The sequence below is a fragment of the Zonotrichia leucophrys genome, chromosome 18 (genome assembly GCF_028769735.1).
Source record: "Zonotrichia leucophrys gambelii isolate GWCS_2022_RI chromosome 18, RI_Zleu_2.0, whole genome shotgun sequence".
NCBI classification, from domain to species: Eukaryota; Metazoa; Chordata; class Aves; order Passeriformes; family Passerellidae; genus Zonotrichia; species Zonotrichia leucophrys.
In genome coordinates, this window is record NC_088187.1 from 2,537,375 (window position 1) to 2,551,453 (window position 14,079).

Below are 14,079 nucleotides of genomic sequence, written 5' to 3' on the forward strand. Positions count from 1 at the left end.
AAACTCTTTCTGCCTTGGTCTCACATTCTGTAAAATGTGACCAGTGGGGTTTCCAACAGCTAGGAACAGTTGTGACTGTTTTCAGAATAATTTTGCGTTCCACCTGTGGCAAGCCTTGCCACTATGTGAAGTGTTTTATTATTTTGTTCTTCATGCTGCATCCAGCCCCCATTCACCACTGGCTTCTAGTGATGGTGAAGGAAACCTGTCAAAGAGCCTTTGCAGGCTTTTTGGAAATGTTTGCAGGGAACATGATTCAGTTCCTTTGCATCAGCCCCTCGTGCTCTGATGCCACTGTGCCTCAGCTAGACTTATCATGTTGTTTAGGCACAGTAGGATGTGTTTAAAATGCACATGTGAACATTATGAAGCACACATCCTTGACCTTTCTACCCAGATTCCTTGTAACTGATCCCTGCCTTCTGTTTTATCTTTTTCCTTTTCATGCTTGCTGTTTCCCACTTGTGTTCTTGGTCTCCTGTGTGGGGATGTCCTGAAACCACTTCTGTGACTGGGTATGCTGGGACAAATGGATGTCTCCTCATCTTCCCTCCTGTGTTTGTATTCCTGCACATTTCTGTGTCTGGATCCCGTGTCCTTGGTGTCACCTTGGTGGCCTCCCCACCACGTGGCCCCCATGTCTCAATGGGATTGCATGCCTGAAGAAGGGATTGGGGAAGTGATGGAGAAGGAGGACTGTATCCAGGCTCTGAGTGGACAGATCTTCATGGGAATGGTCTCATCTCAGTATCAGGCCCGCCTTGACATTGTCCGCCTCATTGATGGATTGGTCAATGCCTGCATTCGTTTTGTCTACTTCTCCCTGGAAGATGAGCTCAAAAGCAAGGTAAGCTGCCTTTGCTGACCCCCCTGACCTTGCATGGCCCCTGCTTGTCTGACTGGAGAGTTTAGCTCCAGTGCAATGTAAGGTTAATCTGATTCAGCCCACTAATGAGTCCAGAAGGAGCCTGTGCTCAGTATGGCATCAGTCTGCAGTGCTCTGGCCTGGGCAGCCACTCTAAAACCCTTTGTCTGCTCACCCACAGGTGTTTGCTGAGAAAATGGGTCTGGAGACTGGCTGGAATTGCCACATATCCTTAACACCCAATGGTGATGTGCCTGGCTCAGAGATCCCCCCATCCAGCCCCAGCCATGCTGGCTCCCTGCACGATGACCTCCATCAGGGTGAGAACTGTGCCTTGGCCACTCTGAATGCCATCTGTTTCCTGGGTGCTTCTTCTAAACCCATTCATAGGTTCCTGTGTCCACACCAGACACTTGATCTGTAGGAGATTTGAGCACAAAACTGGATGGGCCTCAGGTGCCTGTGTGTAAGCGACACCACTTTACATTTATAACCTTTCTAGCCAGCCAGTACCAAGTTTTTGGAAACAGACATCCTTCTATGTTGCCATGAATTTATGTGTTCATGAGTGCTTCTGGTTCTTGCTGGGGCCCTGGTCAAACCACTGAAGGTCACTTGCCTGTCCATTACTCTTTTTTTTTCTTACTTCAGCTGGGATTTCTTTATTCTCTTCCCCTGAAGGACAGCAGAACAGATAAAGTATCATGTCTCAAAAGAGCAGAGACTAGGCTCACATATCTACCTCTGAACAGATTAGTCATCTAAAAATACTGCATTTTGTATGACTGAGTGGGAGATGTGAGTGTTGCTAACCCAGAAAATCAGGCTTCACGTTTCCTGGCTTCTGCAGTGCCACGTGCATGTCCCACGTGGGTGGGTGGCACAGGGGTGGCACAGGGGTGGCACAGGGGTGGCACAGGCAGGTTTGGGGTTGTTGTTTATGCTGCTCCTCTCTGCTCCAGTTTCCCGAGATGATGTGGAGGGGCTTCTGCTGATGGAGGAGGAAGGGCACTCGGATCTCATCAGCTTCCAGCCAACAGACAGTGACATCCCCAGCTTCCTGGAGGACTGCAACAGGGTGAGGGCCCCTCTCCCTGTGCACCCTCTGCTGTTGTCATGGGCAGGAGTGTCACCTCAGTACTCCCAGAGGAAATTCCTTTTCAAAGGAGATTGGTTTCCATTGGGACCCCTGATTTCTCTCTTCCAGCAGGGTATCTAGAGCCTGGGAAATTTGGGATTCTCTCAGTTAGTTACTTTTGCTGAACGGCTCTTTGCTTAGGAGTTTAGGAATGGAGGTTAGCAAACATGGGGTAACCTTGAGAGCTGCATCTCAGTTCCTCTGGGTCTCATGGGCTGGGCAGGGAGTGGGAACATCCCCACTTTCCATGCAGACAGAAGAAACACTCTCTCCTCCAGCTGTGAGCCACAGACTGGTGCTGCCCAGTGGTCAGAGTGTGACACAAGCCCTTCCTGCTTCAGAAAGACCTCACATGTGCTCAGCAGAGATTACAGGAATATCAGAGATACAGATCAAAAAAATCTCTTAGGCCTGGTTTTAGAAGGCAAGAACCCTTCTTGCCTTGCTGCAGGCTGATGTGGCTGCAGTTGAAATAGATGCAGTTGCTGGAAGACAGCAGATGTGTCTGACTAGATTCTCCACACAGGCAAAAAGTCCTCAGGAATCCTTGAGCACAGGTTTGTCACACTGACCTTACAAACCCTGAGGGCAAGCACAGGCAGCTTGGCAGGTCAGTGTAGAACTTTATCAGAAAACTTCAGGCAGTGCCTTGGGAAAGCCAGTTCTATCTGCTGGAACATGATTTTGTATCTGATCTTGAAGTTACATAATTCTAGGAATCATCATTCTCATTTCAGCAGTTCCTTCTGAAATGCCTCTCTCTCACACCCCTGCTTTATCTGTCCTTTCTCTTTTTCAGGCCAAACTCCCCCGGGGGATCCACCAGGTGAGACCTCACCTCCAGAACATTGACAACGTGCCTTTGCTGGTGCCCCTGTTCACAGACTGCACCCCAGAGAGTGAGTGCTGTTGCAGAATGAGCTCTTTGTTGGGGATGAGCCATTTGTGGGGTGCAGGGAAAACTCGGGGCTCAATGGGAGTCATCAGCAAGTTCCATTTATTGAAGAGAGCATCAGACACTTATACAGCAAATAATGAGCTCATGAATATTCTGCAATTTACACCGTCCATTGGCCACACCACAACACTAGTTCTTTTCTATTCTTTAGGGGTTACATCTCTTTTCTCATGTCTCTTTCACTATTTGTTATCATACCCAGCTAGGCCCAAGGACACGCTATCTTGCAGGACTTGGAATTAGCCACGGCCTTGTACTTTTCCAGTCTCTAGTCAGCTAAAATCCCAACAGAGTGCCCTTTCCTACTCCTATTCATGAATTCCTTCCCCAGCTCCCTGGTCTGGCTCATCCAAGTGTGGGCATGGAAGGGAAGGGGATACATTCCAGAAATTTAGAAGGACTTATTGATATTAATTACCCTCTGTTGCTACCTGTGGGAGCCAGGTGTTAACTGAATTTTAGTGCAGCTGTTGTCCAGCTGCTGAATTGGGCTGAGAACCCTTTCAGTTTGCATTCATAAGAGATACAAAAGCAAACATCCAAAATGCTACTGCCTTTCATTAAATAAGTGTTATCAGTGTACCAGGAGAATTTGATCTCTGCTCACAACTCTTCTATAACTTGGAAATCACTTCCCAGAAGAATGTTCCCCTGGCAGTTGCTGTTAACACCTTCTGCTGCTTTGCAGTTTTTGATTGCAGGAAACAGAAAGGACAAAATCTCTCTCTCTCTGAGCTATTACTTAAAGAAAGGGGCTGAGTGCTCAACTGGCAAATAACTGCCAAATCTCCAGTGAGTGTGGAGCATCATTGTGATTTGCCATTTCAGTACCTCTGGTCACAGTTTCCAGCATGTCAATCACAGTCCAGTCTGTCTTCACTCTTAGTGCCCAAATTTCCTCTCTCTGGCAGAAGTGGCAGCTCCCCTCTTGACCCAGCCCCTCAGTGCTGCAGTCTTTGTGCAGCAGGCATTTAGTGAAGGTGTTTACAAGGGAATCTGCAGACGGGAGGTTTGGGGGGTTTTGCCTGGAGCATTCTGGAAAATCCATGTATACACAGAGCACTGTGCATGGAGCTACAGAACTAAAATCAAATCAAACAGCAGCTTTGATTAAGAGGCCCCAGGGATGTCAGTAAACATTGATAAAGGGTGGAGGTGGTGGTGGTGGGAGTGCAGGAACAGGGGCTGGCTCTGAGTATGGCTCCATGTGGCACTGCCTTTGGAATGGTTTGTTACATTCCCTCCCTTCCTTTAGACTTGCAGCAACACTAGTGATGTGCTGCTGAGTTTGAAACACTGTATTTATTTTCAGTTTGAATTATTTAGGTTTATTTCATTTCTGCTGTTTTCTAACAAAAGCATTTGATGCTGAAGCTGTATTATGCACCCAGGCTACAGCTCTGGTCTGAAAGAGGTGTGCTGGAGATGCAAATCTCTGGGTCATAGTTCTGTGAACCACAGAATTCCTGCAGTGGCAGGTAGATAGAGCACCTGGTCTGCAGTAAATTAACTTTCTAATTACGTGCTTTGACTGTGGATCTCAGTGTACACAGTGATGAGTATCAGATGGGGCAGTTTTAAAGGATCTGTTTGTTATCCAGATTGGAAAGCGTGTGAAACACTGCATTTCTGTGTGCATAGTGACATAACACACTATTGCTCCTTCTGTCCCTCTGCAGCCATGTGTGAGATGATCAAGATCATGCAGGAGTATGGGGAGGTGACCTGCTGCCTGGGCAGCTCTGCCAACCTGCGGAACAGCTGCCTCTTCCTGCAGAGTGACATCAGGTGGGGCAGGCTCTGTTCCTCCTCCACTGCCTTTGCCTCCATCGTAGCAAGTACCCAGCCATGGCTCACACCACCTGTGGGCTGTGCAGGGAGATGCTCACAATTGCTCTGCCCATTTTGTCTACAAGAGGGAGATTTGGGGGGATTGGATGGGGGTGTCTGTTTAAGGCCCTTGACACACAGAGGTATTTCCATGTCCTAAAGGAAGAAAGTCTCTTACATGCTGGACTGTTGTGCCCCAACTGCCATTACAGATCCTTTCCAATGGGTGAAAGAGTGAAAGTAGCCCATGGATCAGCCAATTTGTTGACCTTGTGCCACAAACCCAAATATGTTCATTATTTCTCTGTGAATAAATGAACTCTAGGGAGTTTGGTCCTAATTTCATGTTCTAGCTCAGGCTTCTCTACCTGAGCAAGGTATACAGAGCATGGCACAGCACAGAGTGACCTTCCAAGCTGGCCTGCAGTGAGACAGTTTCCTTGCTGGGATGAGGCCTTTCACCAAGCCCTGTGTTGTCCTTGCAGTATAGCCCTGGACCCTCTGTACCCATCCCGCTGCTCCTGGGAGACCTTTGGCTATGCCACCAGCACCAGCCTGAGCAATGGCTCTGAGGAGCTGACCCCTCTGCAGCTCTCAGGGCAGCTCAACAGCCTGCCCTGCTCCATGTCCTTCCGCCAGGAGGAGAGCACCAGCATCATCAGGCTCATAGAGCAGGTGAGCCCAGCAATCCCCAGAGCCAGGAGCTCACGCTGGCACCGTGCTCCAGGTGCCCACAGTGCTGCCAGCAGGAGCTTGGCTTGTGCCTCCTGTGCCACAATAGGACACGAAATGAACGACACACACAAGCTGGAATGTCCAAGGTAAAAAGAGTGTAGTTTATTTCTGAACTCCAGTATTTATAGACTTTCAAAAGTGACCATAGATTGGAGGATGAAGTTGCCGCCTCTCTAGCCACACTTGTCAAACCAACAGTCCATCAAATTTCTCCTCCTACAGAAAGGAATTCAAAACAATCATTATTTACATGAAAAGTGTGTGAGAAATTCCATTATAAAAATGTAAACATCAGAAGGTTTAGAAGAACTTAGAAGAACAGGGTGACACTCCTGGCCTTTGTCCAGGAAGCACAAGAGGGAGAATCTTCTGAGAATCTGCCTGGCCCTCCTGGTCCAAGGTGTAGGGAATGGATTGGAAATGGTGCCTTATGGCAACAGAACATGAATATTGTTCATCTGGATGAAGTATAATCTTGCAGAGATCCCTAGCCAGGCAACAATGCAGTGTTAAGGAGAAGCAAAACCCCAGAAAAGCCAGGAGTTTAAACAAACTTACCCCTTGGCTAAATCCTGCCTTTCCTTCAGAACCTCTCCATGTGGGCAGGAGACCATCCCTCTTTGCTTTCAGTGTGTGCAGATGCTGTCCCCTCCCACTTCCCCTGCAGGCCACATGTCCTGTCCCTGCCTGCAGTGACTGCTCCTGGCTGGAGCTGCTCCCAGCAGGGCTCTGAGGGCTTGTGCTTCCTTCCAGGCCCGGCACGCAACCTACGGCATCCGCAAGTGTTTCCTCTTCCTGCTGCAGTGCCAGCTGACCTTGGTTGTCATTCAGGTGAGTCCTGGCCTGGCTGGGGACAGTGCTTAGCTCAGAGGACAGGGGGCTCACATGGATATGGGTGGCTGCAGTGGGGCAGCCTCGAGGGAGGAACGTGGCCTTCAGTCAGCTTTGCACAGTGTGTGTGGGGAAGTCACAGATGGAGGCTTGGTGATCTCAGCCTGTGCTGCCCCTTCTCCCTGATCCTCATACATTTACCTTCAAATCCCTTTTCCCTGGAGAAAAGCATCCCCTGCAGCTCCTGCCACAGGAACTTATGGAGGGGCTGTGCAGTGGCAGCCCAGTTACCAGTTCACCCCAGTGTTTCAGGGAAGGCAGCAGCATTTTGGGTGACAAGTCTGTCCTGGCACTGCTCATGCTCTTCACTCTGGGTTGTTTCTGTCCAGTTCCTCTCCTGCCTGGTGCAGCTGCCCCCCATCCTCAGTACCACAGACATCGTGTGGCTCTCCTGTTTCTGCTACCCCCTGCTCAGGTGAGTCTGTCAGGTGAATCTCCTCCCACTCCCCCAGGGTGCACAGAGCCCTCCCTCAGCCTCACTGTGTCCATGCTGAGAGAAAGCTGCCTTCACCCACAGCATGCTGAGAAGGGTGCAGGGATTATTCCAAGCAGCTGCTTTGATAAAGTGCTTGGAAACAGTGACAGGAGCATTTGTGTGCTGCTGTGTTCACCCCTGCCTGGTGTGATGGAAGATCTGGGGTGTTGGGTAGAGGCCAAGGTACCACACATGGTTTTTTTCTCACTTCTCTCTCTGTCTGTACCTGCCATGAATAACACCTTTTACAGCATATGTAAAGATAAGTGCCAATGCTTCAAGCAGTCTGAGTAGGTTATTTGGGTTCAAATGTTAGATAAAAGCACAGTAACTCTGGTGCCTGAACACATTACTGAGACACTTAACTTACCTTTCTCCAGTATCTCACTCCTGGGCAAGCCTCCCCACAGCTCCATCATGACCATGGCAACAGGAAAAAACTTGACTTCCATTCCCAAGAAGGTAGGTATCCCCTCAGATTTAAATTGTCCACATATTTTTCTCTTCAGTTTTGTCCCAGTGTTGGTGGGAGGCCATAGCTGAGGCCCTGTGCTGTGGTGGTGTTCACAGGGGTCCCAGGATGAGGGAAGAGACCAGGCTCTGACTCCATGTTTTAGAAGGCTGGTTTATTATTTTATATATATACATATAAAATAGATCTATATATAATATAATATAATATAATATAATATAATATAATATAATATAATATAATATAATATAATATAATATAATATAATATAATATAATATAATATAATATAATATAATATAATGTTTTAATATAATAAAGCTATACAATATATATTATATATAACTATATAATATATAACTATATAATATATATAAATAATATATATAATATAACATAATATAGTTTTAATATAATATATAGGTATATATTATATTAAAACTATACTAAAAAAATAGAAGAAAGCATTTCATCAGAAGGCTTGCAAGGAAAGGAGAGCATGGAATAAATAACAAAAGCTTGTGTCTGTCAGAGAGTCCAAGACAGCTGGGCTGTGATTGGCCATTAATTAGAAACATCCATGAGACCAATCTCAGATGCACCTGTTGCATTCCACAGCAGCAGATAACCATTGTTTACATTTTGTTCCTGAGGCCTCTCAGCTTCTCAGGAGAAAAAACCCTAAGGAAAGGATTTTTCATAAAACATGTTTGTGACACTGCTTCCTAGCTTGCTCAGTGAATTGATCCCTGGCAGGAGCCAGGGAGGGAATGTCCTGTTCCAGCATGCCTGAGGCAGATCCTCAGGGCAGCATCTCATCTGTACTACAGCTTGTCTTTTGCAGCCACTGATGGTCCTGGGGAGGAGGTTGTACCAGTGACATGCCCATGTCATCCTCCTTCCTTTCCCTGTTTCAGACTCAGCACTACTTCCTGCTCTGCTTCCTGCTGAAGTTCAGCCTGACCATCTGCTCCTGCCTCATCTGCTTTGGGTTCACCCTGCACGAGTCCTGCAGAGGGGTGAACACGACCAGCCTCAACCTCACAGCCTGCTCCTCCATCATGCTGCACAGGTGAGGAGCTGGGCCTGCCACACATCCCCACTGCTGCTGCCCTTTCCAGTCCTCTAACAAGCTTCAGCCTCTTCCATCACCCACCAGGGCTGTAGCCTTGACGGCTACATCATTGCCCCTGTCACCTCCTTGTCACCACCAGGACAGCCTGAGCTCACCCACAGATTCCTCAGCTGTTGAAGGAGGATGTGGCCCTGGTGGGAACAGGTCAGTTAAGTGCCCACTGGTGACTCTCCTGTGTCCTCTCATTCACTAGCAATGCTTATGGTGCTCCTGACTGGTTTGGGACATTTTCCAATGCTCTCCTGGTAGCCCAGAAGCTCACAGCTGGCCTGATTGTTTTGCACACAGGTAAGTCCAGAACCCCACTCTCTGCTCTGGGGGAAAGCTTGCATCCTCTGTCTCTTTCTTTGCCCCCTATGCCAGAGCACAAACTCCCTGATAGAAGCAGACACTGCAGTGGCCTCACAGCACAGGCACAGATTCCCCTGTCTCACTAAACATTACCTTGGCAGATTGAAGACAACACCCTCAGAACTGATTGTGCTTCCTACCAGTCTGGTGAAGTGCTGGTTCTGTCCAGTCTCATCCCTTTTACCTTCTGGAAAGTTACTACCAGCACGTGAAGCTCTCCAAAAATATTCCCTCCTTCAAAAATGTTTATATCCCTGCTGCTATTCTGTGAAATACCCCACTGCCTTCCCACAAAGGGGACTGATGCAGCTGTGACTGTTTGAGAGCTGGAAGCCTTTTTAAACCCTCTGGAGGGGTGTGGGGCCAGCTCCTGGCTGACCCTCATCACCTGCACCCATTGCCTGGCAGGGTGGGTCCTGAAGGGTCTCAGTTCCCTGTCCCTTATGCCCCAGGCAGAGCACTGTGTGTTGACATGTGCAGGTGTCCAGGCCAACAGAAATGCTTCCTGATTGGATCTCCATTTTTGGAGAGAGTGGGTTGCTGTGCTTTTGTGTCCCTCAGACCACCAAGGCAAGGCAGGGGTGCTTTGCCTGGCAGCTGTTTGGAAGAGACCAAGTAAAAGCTGAGCCATTGCTGGGTCCTGTACAGACAGCCCTGGGTCTCTGGCTAAATCTCTCTCTGGGCTGGAGCTTTCCTGTGTCGCAGCCCTGGAACAAGGGCACACCCAGCCCTGTCCCACTGCCCAGAGCTGGGCCTTTGCCTGCTCTGTTTCAGCTCCCAGGCTGTGAACCAACCTCCCAGTGAGCAGTGGTGTGCAGGGCAACCACTGCCCTGCCCCAGTGCATTCCAGGGGCTTGGAATTGCTGTGAGGAGCCTGCTCTGAAGGAGCCCCAAATGATCAGCTGGTTCTGGGGACATGAGCCCCATATCCCTTAGAAGCAGCAGGTGTTCAACCTTGTGAAGTGCTGTAGCTGTGTGTGATGCTGGATAATCCCCTTTTGTCTGCAGTGTTCATATCCATCACCCACGTGCATCGCACCAAGCCCCTGTGGAAGAAGAGCCCCCTGTCCAACCGCTGGTGGACGCTCACTGTGGCTGTTGTGTGAGTACCCACAGCCCCTGGGAAGGGGCTCCAGGATCCCAGACCCACTCCAGCACCAGTTTCTTGGTGCTGAGGAGAATCAAGTACATGGCATTTGATCTCCACTGCTGAACTGGTGAAGGGTCTCTGGTGTGAGCATTTCATCAGGGCCTGAACCCTGATCTGCAGATCCTGGGAATCTTGTCAGGTCTGCTGAGATTTGCTGTGTGTGTTCTTAATTTTAGAGTGCTGGGGCAAGTGGCACAAACTGTGCTGGACCTGAAACTCTGGGAAAACCTCAACTCTTCTTTGACCTTTAGCCACGTCTCCATCTCTCCGGTCGCGTGGCTCCTGGGTTTTCTTTCCTTGGTCCTTGTGGTTATCATCAATGAGATTGTCAAGCTGCATGAAATCAGGTATGGGGGTTGTAGGGAGGATGGGGAGAAAGTGCTGAAGCCTCCCTCTAGCCTGGCCTTGAGCTGCAAAAAATAATGATGCCCAGGGAGCAGGGTGGGGACCAAAAAGGAAAAGCTGACTGCATTGTGTAAATCACCTGGCTGTTGTGTGCAGGCCCACGCTCCACCTCCCAGGGAGGAAGCACAGGGGAGGAAGGAGGGTCACAGAAGGGCAGTGGCAGTGATTGGGAGCAGGAAGGGAGAACAGAATTTCCTTATCTCAGACCAAAGGCAGGGAGACAGCCAAGGTCTATCCAACACCAGTGTGGAACTGGGGAGGGCTGCTCGCTCCATCTTGTCCCATGAGGACAGAGAGGCATTGAATCACAGCAGAGGAAATGTGCCTTCACACAGAGCCTGGACTGTGGGGCTGCTTTGCACAGGAAGTGGCTGAAGCCAAGAATGAGTAGCAGGCAGTGACTGGCTGCTCTTCCCAGCACAGGCAGCAGCCAGGGCTGGAGTCACCACTGATCAACAGTGATTCAGGAAATGGGCTGGGGAGGAAAGGCAGGGATTACAGGGAACCCTGATGGGGATGGAGACACCATCTCAGTTCCTGCAAAGGGTTTCTGGACCTTTCTGTGCTGTGTCTGGTGTCCCTGGAGATGGGATTCAGCTGCATGGGGTAGGACTGACACCATGGGTTGCTCTCTGGATTTCATTCCCCTCCCAGGCTACCACAGGGCCCAGGCCAGGGGCTTCCCTGCTTCTTAGGGCTAGCAGCTCAGGAATGGCAGTGGAACAGTCTTACCTTTCACCCCTCTGCATACTGACTGTCTTCTTTCTTCTTCTCCAGGGTCCGTGTCCGTTACCAAAAGAGGCAGAAGTTGCAGTTTGAAACCAAGTTGGGGATGAATTCGCCATTTTAAAAGCACCCAGCTCAAGTTCCCTGGAGCCTGGAGGGCCAAACAGCCCCTGGGAGAGTGGCTGCACCAAAGGCTCAGGGAATTTTCCATCACACATGCAAACCAGACAGCCTCCTGGCAAAACTACACCTGCACCTTCCCAGGGCCCAGGCAGGGATCCCCCCACAGGTATGCAGCCCCCTCCCAGCCTACCAGGTACCCTCACAGGAACCTGCAAGCTCTGGTGCCTGTTCAGGCTGCTCTTCCTTTATTTATTTATTACTGGAGGTATTTGTTAGTATCATGGCGATGCTAAAATGAAGCAGCTCCTCTCCTCTTTGTGAGCAGATGGGTTTCCTGGGCCTGGCAGGAGAATCTGGGACCAGTAGGGCTGCTGAAGCAGGAGATCTCTATTGAATCCCGTTTTGGTTTCCCACTTCAGCCCGTTCTCCGTGTGTGCGTGCCTGTGCATGCCCTCCCTGCGCTGTGTCGGGGCAAAGGAGCCCGTGCTGGGAGCTCTCATTCCCGAGGGGACGGTGGGAACAGGCCAGCCCTGCCCTCTAGTGTCGCTGTCCCAGCCGTGTGCTGGCTGTGTCGGGAGCGGGATGAGCCAGGGCTTTGGGCAAAGCCGCCTGTGATCCGGTGCCGAGGGAGGGCAGCTCTGCCTGCCTGCAGGGAGCCAGCATGGCTCAGCTTCTGCAGCCCTCTTGAGCCAGCTTTTATGTTCTTTAACAGCCCCCAGAGAGGTTTTGTAGCTGTTCTCCTGTTTGTGATCCGAGCTGCTGTTCTGCTTCAGTAATGTGCCTGCTTGAGACAGGGGATAAAGCCTGAGCCCTGACTGTCCTGCCTTAGAGGGAGGGGATGTCTTTCCAGGCAGGATATCTGCAACTTGCAGTTGTGACTAATACAGAGCTGGTGAATGGCTCCTTTCCCAGTGCCTGGATTGTGCTGCAGCCAGTTCTGGCTCCCCAAGGCACAGGGAACCCCGCCCAATCATGTCTGTGATAGTGCTGGGAAGTCTCTCCCCTCTGTGCTGATGCCTTCACACAGAACCACAGAATGCTTTGGGTTGGAAGGGGCCTTAAAGCTTTATCTTGTTCCACCCCCTGCCATGGGCACCCTGCCATGGGCAGGGACACCTTCCTCTCTCCCAGGGTGCTCCAAGCCCTGTCCAACCTGACCTTTAACAGTTCCAGGGATGAGGCAGCCACAGCCTCCCTGGGCAACATCTGCTCAGTGTTTTTCTGGAGGTCTCTTCGTTTGCCTGGAGGAACCCTCCCCTGAGGGCTCAGGCAAACCCTGATCTGTCCCAGTGCAGCACACAAGCTCCTGAGCTCTGACCAGACCCCATCTGTACTGGGAGCACTGGTCCTGCTGTGGGCTGACAGCCAAGGGCCACACAGGAGCACACAGGCTTGGCTACCAGGATATTTGCAGGTCATGGAGACACTGACTCTAATTCTAAACACTGACTAAAGCTGGTAAACCCTGGCCCTGGTTTTGGCCCCAACATTTAACACTACAGTATTTGGCTGTTACTTCCTCTTTGGTACCTGAGATGAACAAGTGGCAGCTGATCCCTCCTGGGCAGGCAGGGAGCTGGCTGGAACCCCCAGGCTCTGCCCTGCTGCTCCACCTTGTCTTCCTCACTTTTCAGCATAACCAGAGAGCACAGACATGGCTGAGTGTCTCTAAGCAATACCCTCACCCTGCTGTGGGGCTGGCAGAGGAGCAGAGCTGGTACAGCCAAGCCTGAGCTCTGGGGACACACTGAGGGTGCTGGAGGGGGCAGCTGGGGCTGTTCCAAGCCCTGGACCCAGTTCCTGCAGCTGGGGGTGGATGTGGAGATGCCATGCTGGCAGGATGGCACAGGACAGGGAGGCAGCAGCGCCCTGGGGAAGCACAGGGCTCTCAGGCTCCTGCCCTGCACCACAGCAGCGTCTGCCCACCTTTGCCAGCCTGGCTGGACTGTGCCCTCACTGCCCTGGCACCTGCAGGGCTCGGGGAGAACAAGCTGCACCTTTCTCAGCCTCAATTCACTGAATGCCAGCTCCAGATCTGTGACACCTGGCCCCTGAGAAATGAGCTTTCCTTCCCTATGCCAGGGTGGGATCACAAGTGGGCTGTGATCTCTGTGGCCAAGCTGAGCTGGAGTCAGAGCAGCACAGAGCTGCTCACTGCTGTCCCAGCTGTGCCCCCAGCCAACCCCAGCTCCTGTCCTGTGCCATGAACTGCTGTAGGTGTTGAAAAGCAGCAGATTCCAGGGCTTCCTGCTGGCCACACCTTCCTCTAGAGAAGGCACCTTCAAGATTTTCTCCTCTGGGTGATCACAAATGTTTATTTTCCTGCATCCTCCTTCCCCAGCTAGATTGGAGGGAGCTAAAGTGTATGAATGGAGCCTTTAGGATGGTCTTGCCAGTGCCACCCTTCCCTCAGCCATTGAAGTGTCTAAGGCTCAGAGTGCATGGCTTCAGAAGGAAATTTCCTACATCAAGATGTTTTTAAATGCTGTATATTTTATATTAAATTTTTTGGGATGTATGTAAAAATATTTCATTTGTATTAAAACCTGTAAATTGTATAAAAAAGAAAAAAAAAAAAAAAGAAACAAACCCAGACCCACAAGCATCCAGTATATGAATGGCAATAAATGATTGTCTTGGATAACACACCCAAGAGTTGGGAACGAGTTTGCACCCAGCAAAGGAAGGAGGTAAAAATGTCTGTGGCTGCTGGGGTCACAGGGTGTGATTTTCCTGTTTTAGGGACACAGCCAGAGCTTGATGCTGCTGGGATCCAGTTCTGGCCTTTTTCCCAGTTTCTGCTCAGCTTTGGGCAAATCTGTCCAT

The 14,079-nt window shown here is 50.3% G+C and overlaps 1 protein-coding gene across 3 annotated transcripts in view; it reads left to right on the forward strand.

The window, feature by feature from the left end:
* The window catches only part of TMEM94 (transmembrane protein 94), a 52,908-nt gene extending 39,007 nt beyond the window's left edge, over positions 1–13,901 (forward strand). For all 3 annotated transcript variants that reach the window (XM_064728585.1, XM_064728584.1, XM_064728586.1), the window contains 14 exons: positions 666–847; positions 1,047–1,185; positions 1,828–1,943; positions 2,803–2,902; positions 4,641–4,749; positions 5,277–5,466; positions 6,280–6,357; positions 6,747–6,832; positions 7,273–7,354; positions 8,281–8,435; positions 8,692–8,786; positions 9,858–9,951; positions 10,176–10,346; positions 11,182–13,901. In XM_064728585.1, coding sequence (XP_064584655.1) covers positions 666–847; positions 1,047–1,185; positions 1,828–1,943; positions 2,803–2,902; positions 4,641–4,749; positions 5,277–5,466; positions 6,280–6,357; positions 6,747–6,832; positions 7,273–7,354; positions 8,281–8,435; positions 8,692–8,786; positions 9,858–9,951; positions 10,176–10,346; positions 11,182–11,254 — 1,670 coding nt within the window. In that variant the 3' untranslated portion in view covers positions 11,255–13,901. The remainder of the gene's footprint in view (positions 1–665; positions 848–1,046; positions 1,186–1,827; positions 1,944–2,802; positions 2,903–4,640; positions 4,750–5,276; positions 5,467–6,279; positions 6,358–6,746; positions 6,833–7,272; positions 7,355–8,280; positions 8,436–8,691; positions 8,787–9,857; positions 9,952–10,175; positions 10,347–11,181) is intronic.
* Positions 13,902–14,079: the final 178 nt, after the last annotated feature.